Genomic DNA, 9,049 nt, shown 5'->3' on the forward strand with positions numbered 1-9,049 from the left:
CAGTCATACAGTGTTTTTCTGTGACTGCTTATTATGTTTAGTATAATATCCTGAAGGTTCATCCAAGTTATAGCATGTAACAGGACTTCCTTGCTTTTTAAGGCTGAATAATAATATTCCATTGTTTATATATACACTACACTTTAACATGTATTCATCTGTTAATGGATATTTGGGTTGCTTTCTTTCTACCTCTTGGCTATGGTGAATAATGCTGTTATGAACATGGGTATGCAAACTCTTTGATATCCTGCTCTAAATTCTTTTGGATATATTCCCAGAAGTGAGATTGCTGAGCCATATGGTAATTCTATTTTTAATTTTTTGAGGACTTGCCATAGTGTTTTCTATAGTAGCTGCACCATTTTATCTTCTTACCAACAGTGTATATGTTTACAGATTTCCTCACACCCCCATCAACGCTTGTTATTTGCTGTTTGGGTAGTTGTTATAGTAGCCATCCGAGGCTGTGAGGATATTCCTCATTGTGGTTTTGAATTTCATTTCTCTAATGATTATATTGATGTTGGGCATCTTTTTATATGCTTGTTGGCCATTTGTATATCTTATTTGGAGAAATGTTTATTCGAGTCCTTGGCCCATTTCTTAAGCAGGTTATTTGTTGTAGATATTAACTCCTTATCAAATATATGATTTGCAAATATTCTCCCATTCTGTAGGAAGTTTGATGTAGTTTCATATTTGCTTTCATATTTACTTCTACTTTTGTTGCCAGTGGTTTTGGTGACTTAGTCAAGAAATCACTGGCAAATCCACTGTCTTAAAGCTTTTCCGCTGTTTTCTTCTAGTTATGTCTTGGCATTTAGGTCTTTAATCTACTTGATTTAAATTTTGTATATGGTTTGGGGTCCAACTTTCTTCTTTTGCATGTCTTTTCAAGATCATTTGTTGAAGAGACTGTTAGATTTTTTAAATGCCTTGAAAAAATGAGTTTGTGAGATCTTTGTATTTAAAGAATGTTTTTCACACTTAAATTTACTTAACATTTTCTTAGTTACTGATATTAATAGAATTTCAAGTTTTATAGGCATGATGTAGAACATTTTAATAAACATTTTAAAAATGTGATTTTTCAGTGATTGTTCAGCACGTTTGATTGTGGGGCTTTCACATATGGGATTTTTTAAATCAAACTTATATGGTATATTAAAAGGAAATGTTTATATAAGGCAGTTTTCAACTTGTTCTGTACTTTTTTAAATGCTGAATTTATAATATTTTTAAATAATATGAGCTAAATTTCTAAAAAACGAAGTGTATTCCAACCCAAAATAAGTGGTACAGAAATGTTACATAGTATTTTCTGTCCTTTTTTGCTTATAGGGAAGCAGCGCGAGAATGCCGTAGAAAGAAGAAAGAATATGTGAAATGTTTAGAAAACAGAGTGGCAGTGCTTGAAAACCAAAACAAGACACTGATTGAGGAGCTAAAAGCACTTAAGGACCTTTACTGCCACAAATCAGATTAATTTGGGATTTAAATTTCACCTGTTACGGTGGACAAAGAACTGGCTTGGCCACAACCAGAAAGACAAAATAAACATTTTATTTTCTAAACATTTCTTTTTTTCTATGCGCAAAACTGCCTGAAAGCAGCTACAGAATTTCACTCATTTGTGCTTTTGCATTAAACTGTGAATGTTCCTACACCTGCCTCCACTTCTCCCCTCAAGAAATTTTCAGCACCAGGAATCATGAAGACACTTCTGCATTTCATCCCCCACCTTCCTCAAGAAGTAATAATTGGTTTACTTGTAAATTGATGGGGGAAATGAGGAAATGAAAAAAAATTTTTAATCATTTCAAGGTTTGTGCTTAGGGACAGAATTACCGCAGCCTCTTGAGCTGAAGTAATGTGTGGGCCGCGTGCGTAAAGTAAGTAAGGTGCAATGAAGAAGTGTGATTGCCAAATTGACATGTTTTTTTCACATTTTCATTGTGAATTATGTAAAATTGTTAAAAGACATACCCTCTAAAGAATTTTAGTATGGTGTTGAAGAAACTAAGAATGAATTTGGAGTGCTTCTATGTACATTCTCTTCAATATTGAAAACTTGTCCTTAATTCTTAAAAACTTTCTGTATTAACTACAGCTCTTCCATAGGGCAGTTGTTGCTTCTTAATTCAGTTCTGTATGTGTTCAACATTTTTGAATACATTAAAAGAAGTAACCAACTGAATGAAAAAAGCATGGTATTTTAATTTTAAATTAAATTGAAGTAAATATAAGTACAAAGTTTGTTTTAGTTAGTACTAAATTCTTAGTGAAAAGATGCTCTTTACTCAAACCAGCCCTCTGAGCTATATAACAAGGTTTTTTAATAAATGTTTTTGTCATCGCCTTCAAAAATATTTATATTGTCACTCATTTACTTAAAATTTTTTTCTAATTAAACCGTTCCCATTTGTATTTACATTATACCACCAACAGGAAAGCCTTCAAGATTTTAAGTAAAGCAAAGTGATATATTTGTTTATAAAATGTTGTGTTGTAGAAAAATACTTATTTTAAATCTTTTCCATATTAACATACTTTAACAGAGTATCTCTAGTGAATTTTTTTAATGAAGTTGTAAGGATATAGCTCTAAAAAGTACACTATTAGATGTAACAAGGAAAGTAATTTTCTTCAGACATGTTTGAATGACTGCTGTACTACAATATTTGGATTATTATTCTTGCAAAATGTGTTTTATTTTCTTCTAAAAAAGGATAATTATGCTTTGGGTTTCCAATATGCTATATAGTTTTTGTCATTCTATGAGATAACTTTTTTGACTCCTAACTATAACAGTCTGTGTTTGTATGTATCATAACATTGTTTCCAGTACTACTTTTTATTAATTATTCATTTAATTCCCTAAACCTGATAAATCTAAAAGTTATCCTTTAAAAGAAAAATAAGACTAAGGTGGATTTTTAAAATTGGAAACTGACATAATGTTAGATGTAATTTCTCATTTGAGAAGGTTATTTCTTTTAGAAGAGAGTCTAGAAAATTATTGTTTTATGCTTTATCATGGGTTACTTTTTAAAGTTTACTTTATTAATGTGTTAAAATATGCAGATGAGTGTTTATTGGGTCAATTTTGAAAAGTGAGGTTTTTAATTAATATTTGTAAATGGTATATTTTTGTTTGTAACAAACCATTGTCTTTTTTCAAGGATGAACAGAGTTTATGAAGGAGCATCATTCTAAGAATTGAGTGGTGTAGTATATTTGGACAATACACCAGATTCTCAAGAAGGCTTTCAAACGACTGTAAAGTTTGATGTTTATCCTGCTGAGCTAATGGGGAAAGTTATAGCATAAAATTTATTTGTATACTAGCACAGAGATGTCATTTCCCAAAACTGGTTTAACAGAAACCAAGCAAAATCATAAATCTGTTCACCAACTAGAATTATTTCATAATGAGTCAAAATGTCAAAGTGGACATTTTGAATGTCATAGCTTTATAAATAAAAATTACCTAGTATTTAGCAAGTTGTAAACTAAAGTTAAACAATTTTCAAAAGTTGGGGCTTTCTATTTAATTAGAAATTTGGTGGTCCTCAGTCCCTGATAAATCAAGGCAATCACTTCCATATTAGCTGGTTGGATTTGTAAATTTTAAAGACTGGGTCCTTTGTACCTCGAGGATGATTGCACTGGTTTGAAGTCAGTAACTTAATGGTGAGGTAACAAATGTATTCTGTTGCTAAATCTGTTTTAGACCCTCGGAGAGACTTGAAGATTTCAGTTTATATAGATAGAAAGCAAGTCTTTTGTGCAGACTTTGTTTTACACAAGAATTGGGGGACAGGTGTTAGTTTTTAAGCATGCAACTTTGAGAATTTTTATTAATAAAATGACATAATAAAAAAAAATCTTGTAGCCAACACATATGTGGCCACATTACTAGTAATAATTGTTTTTTTGCTCTTCATATTGGCCAAAAGGGAATGGAACTGTCATCATAGGAATCTGTACATATGCTACTGATTTGCCTAGATAATAGTTTGGTATCACTTTACAAATATAGGGCCATGTGGCACTTTTATCTATAGGACAGATTAATAAAAATAAAGAGGGAGGGGTTTATTTTTGATATTACTCTTATTAGTTTTCAAGCTTTGATAGTGTTTAACTGAAAAATGGTTTAGAAAGGGCTAGATCCAATGTGTTCACATTATTAAAAAATTGATATCGATATAATTTTAAGTTCATTCTTTTTCCAACTCAAGTACCATATTGGCAACCATAATACTGTCATGGGTGCTCTGTTCATTTAGATATTCTTGGGGGGAATGGCATTTGTATAATATACGTGTACATATATATATATATACATACAGTATATAATCTGAAGCTCTGAGAGCTCTTAAGTCAGGAATGCTGAGTATTATAGTATATTGAGGTCAGATGAAATTTTACATTTTTGCGTGTTCTATTGCATACCTTTTGGTAGTTTCTTGGACTGCATTACTCCAGCACTCATGATTGATTTTTGTCTTCTAATTTTCTTCCAAGTGTTTTTTTTTTTCTTATTGTTAATTTTCTTTGGCTTGATATTTTAAATATGTTACTAGTCACTTGAAAACTCCCCTCCACCCCCAAAGTATTTGGATTTTATGCTTTGTCTCTGGCAGCTATAACAGTGGTAAGAACATTTTAAAGATAGCCTCTAAAGGGTACCACTGGTATTTCAGAAGTCATCCTGGGGGAGGAATTTTGGTATTTTCATTTGAGCAGGGATTTTGTCAGAAAATGTGTTTTGATGATAGGTCAGCAGCAGTGCTAGTATCTGAAAGCACAATACCAGCCAGGCAGGCTGTCCAATCCGAAGTCCTGTGTCTCTCAAGCCTAATCCCTACTATCATTTTGACCATTCGGGTGACATGTGGAATCATACAAAGGCTTAGGAAGAAACAAGTTTGTTTAAACCAGGATGCTTTTACTTACTTGAAGTGACTTCAATCTAGATTTCTTCTTTTCATTTTTAATATTTTTTAAATTCTGTGATCAGCTACAGTCAGCATACATTTGTCTCTTTATTTTGAAGATCAAAAAGTTTGCTTCATTTTGCAGGATTAAATAAAGCTCATACTTCAAAGTTAAGATTTTGAATTAAAGTGTGTTAGAAATAGTGGTTATATACCTTTTCAGTTATTTTCAAGAGGCTTTATTGTATTGCCTTTGTAGCCCTGAAAACTGTTGGTATATTGCTTCCCATTGACTTAATACAAAAATTGTATATTTGTTTGGATTATATTTACATTATATTCTTTGTAAATGTTTGGTGTAACTTGCACTTTTAAAAATGACCCGGTTTGGGCATTAGCAACTTGAGAAATTCCCTCATCAATTAATTGTCAACTGACTTTTTATGTCTTTCTCCTTTCTTCAAATATTGGGACTTTTTAAAATGAAAACTTCTCATTGATTAAAATATGTTAGCACCTATCAGCTAGCCTTATAGTTGTAAAAGAAATCAGGCAATTAGATTCGACTAGTCCCATTAATTAGAAGATGGGTCCTAACCCTTATTCTTTTTCATCATGGATAAAGATAGAAAGAAAAGCAACTGAAGTGAATAAATATTTCCAATTTTAAATGAGACTTTTATCCTCACCCCAACATTAATACTGTCTATAGAAAGCCAAGATGTCCATGGATTTGTCCAGAATGGTAAAATAATTTTCAAGACAGTTGATTATTGTCATAATGGAAACCACATATAATCATTTGACTAAATATATTTCACTGAAAATTGGCCTTGTTGACATCAAATAGATGCTGCCTAAATTTGACTGATTTCAGATGAGGAGGGAGAAAGTGAAATGTGCTTATTAGTAAGCCTGTTGGTGAAAAGTTGTGGGATAAACTTGCTCACTCAGTTGTACAAAGCACAACTAGAACTTTTGAGTGGCTTACATACATCTTGAATACTTTTAATGTTAATATGTTGACTTTTTTAAGTTAACTGCACAGTCACTGTATGTACTAGGAACTGGTTTCCTTAACTATAGAATCAATGGCTAAGAGAGGCACTAATCCCTGCGGGGTTGAACATATCATGAAGCTGAGTCAGTATGGAAGAATTTCAAATAAATCAAACAGGGTGCTGAAGTTCCATCTGTCTCTCATGCTTATGATAAGTTCTTACTGATTAGTGAATGTAGCTTAAGCCTTTGTATGCGTCCTCAGGGGCAGACAAACTTTAAGAGGGACCAGATAATGTTTGAATGGAGGGATTATATTTCAGGTGTTTTAGCTTGAAATTTATTTTTTAAAAAAAAAATAAAAATAGAAAAAAAAAAATAGAACAAAGCCTGTGAAGCAAAATTGATATTATCAAACAGGCAGAGTTGTTTAGCACAGAGAAAATACTGACCTGTCTGCATTCTGGTACTGTGGGTGCAGGTCCTAGCTTGGTATATCATGATACATTTTAAATTCTCACCAGCAAGAAAAAGGAAAATGAACAGAATTCAGAAAATGTCTTTGAAAAGGGTCAAATAGGAAATTCAAATTTTACCTACTTTATACAGGCATTATTTAATACTTGCCTATGGAAGTATAGCATTTCCAAGCTTCTGTCTGAGGAGCATCTCAGATATGAAAGTAAATCTGAGATAGCTGAAATTTCGTAGGGAAGGAAGAAAATCCCTGCAGATATGATCTTAGGTTAGTTGGCCAAGTGAAATGATCTAGCATTGTGTTTGGGAGGTTTATTTTCTTATGTTTTTAAAATTGAATTGGTAAATGCTTTATAGACGTATTTTTATCCAGGTGCCACTCCAATTTGTGTATGTAATAAAATTATTTATATTAAAAGTGGGAAATAATTTGTCAACATTTTTCTGTAAGTATAGATTATTAGGGGTGGCAAAGAAGAGTGCTAGTTAGCAGTTTTCCATGTAAAGTTGTTCCTGACTGATTTGTCCACATGTCAGTTGTCATCCCCACCCCAAAAAGGAATATTCCTAACCTAGATGTACCACTTGAAACTTTTTACAAACAATATAATCAGGGAAGTTTCTAGAGAGAACGGTGTTTGCTTTTTTGGTTTTCCCTTGAGGATTGGGGTTACAAATACCTCCCCCCAAAATTATCAGCACAAAACAGGGTATTGATTTTCAACTCTGATGTTGCTATTGGAGTTGAATACTAAATAAATAAATATAATGAGGAAAATACATTTCTAATAAAATTTCCTACATTCTAGAAACATCCCTGTTTTAATTTTTTTACTTAAATCTTTTTGTGCTTTATCTGTGTAAAGAAAAAATGTACTGAGTTATAAAGCATTTTATTAACACTATGTACATATTAGCTGCTTTGTGTTCAGAATGGTAGCATTGCTTTGTATATTAAAATGGTCCTTGTGAATTTGTGAAATATTGTCATAAAGTGCTTTTTCTTACTGTAATCTTTGTGGTAAAAACTGTCATAATGCCCTTTTACACACATTTATGTGCAGTCACATAAACATGCTTTTAAAAACTCTAAGTCTCTTTTTTGGGGATGGGATTTCTGTATCTTGGTTTTTGCTAGTAGTGTTAATCTCTATTTTCTTGGACTTAACGTTTATTACTTTTGTTAAATGAGCAAAAGTTCTGTTAGAATATATCACAAGCTTGTGTTGCATAGCAACAGGAAACTAATTTAAGCAACAAGAACATATCTTCAGTTAATTTTACTGTCTTCCTCATTTTTGCATAAGATTTCTTTGTTCAGTAAGACTGAACAGTGCCTATTTGAAGACTTGGAGATGTTACTGCTCTGTTGAGAACTGGTGGGAGACATGACCAGCTATCTCTAGTGTCATAAAATGCATGTTTGCATTGAAAGAACAATAAGTCTTGATAACTTCTCAGGTCCCCTTATAATGCTGAAGTTCTGTGATCATATCAAAGGAGGGAATGTGATTAATCTGCTTTGCTTAAAGCATAAGAATAAAAGACTATTTACCATTGATTCCGTTTCTGAAAATAGCAGTTGCATTTATTCTTAAGTACTTTAAATTGTCATGATGTGTTTATGAAGTCTGTTAACACCTGCCATTGTATTAAAGGAATTATCTGACCTACATTCTTTCTTTTATACGAAGAGTGGCCACATAATTTGTTATACAGACATTTTTGAGAGTGAAAAGGTGATGTTAATAGGGACAATGGGCAGATTGCCGCACTTGTCCAGCCACATTCAGGTGCGTGATGGAGCACCAGTAACAAGCAGTGCCTTCTAGTCACACGGCCTTTGCTGTCACTTGCTCATTTACAATTTTAGCCCTGGGCTCCAGGCTCATATTTGTCATCTCCACTCAGATTGTAAAACACATGGCCAAAACAAAACTTAATTTCTCTATATCTGTACTTCCTTCAGCTGTTTTTGTTTGTTTTAATTTTTCCATAGATGATGCCACTATCTACTACACTGCTTAAGCCAAAAACCCAGAAAAGCACTGCCTTGGTCAGTGTTACCTTCATCTCATTGTGCATCTTTAATTTTTCCACATCTTTCTTAAGCACGTTGACCAAATTGGGATTTAGAATTCTAATGGCCTAACAAGTGAAGAGAAAGGCAATTTCCAGGAGTTTGAAGGCTTTTTTTTTTTTTTTTTTTTTTTTTTTTGAAGCAATCCATAAAACAAAATCCACCGTTTTAAAGTAAACAATTTTGTGCATTAACAGCGTGCCATCACCACCTGTATCTAGTTCAAAAATATTTTCATTATAGTAAAATAAAACCTTACCCAGTAAAGAGTTACTCTTCATTCCCCCTTCCCCCCAGCCTCCCAACCAGCAGTCTGTTTCTATAGTATGTACATATTCTGGATAATTCATGTAAGTCATAGAGTATGTAACCTTTTGTGTCTGGCTTCCTTCATTTAGCATGTTTTTGAGGTTCCTCCACATTTTAGCATTAATCATTTCTGTTCACGGCTGAACAATAATCCACTGCTTAAATTTATGCCAACGGTTTACCTGTTGATGGATATTTGGATTTCCACCATTTGCCTATTGTGAATAGTGCTTCTAGG

The 9,049-nt window shown here is 32.7% G+C and overlaps 1 protein-coding gene across 5 annotated transcripts in view; it reads left to right on the forward strand.

Annotated features, from left to right (window-relative positions):
* The window catches only part of CREB1 (cAMP responsive element binding protein 1), a 66,013-nt gene extending 57,483 nt beyond the window's left edge, over positions 1 to 8,530 (forward strand). For 3 of the 5 annotated variants that reach the window (XM_036253267.1, XM_036253269.1, XM_036253270.1), the window contains one exon: positions 1,345 to 8,530. In XM_036253267.1, the coding sequence (XP_036109160.1) occupies positions 1,345 to 1,489 (145 nt within the window). In that variant the 3' untranslated portion in view covers positions 1,490 to 8,530. The remainder of the gene's footprint in view (positions 1 to 1,344) is intronic. The other 2 variants (XM_036253266.1, XM_036253265.1) reach the window with 2 other exon arrangements.
* Positions 8,531 to 9,049: the final 519 nt, after the last annotated feature.

This window comes from Molossus molossus, unplaced genomic scaffold, assembly GCF_014108415.1.
Source record: "Molossus molossus isolate mMolMol1 unplaced genomic scaffold, mMolMol1.p scaffold_m16_p_11, whole genome shotgun sequence".
In the NCBI taxonomy this organism is placed as follows: domain Eukaryota; kingdom Metazoa; phylum Chordata; class Mammalia; order Chiroptera; family Molossidae; genus Molossus; species Molossus molossus.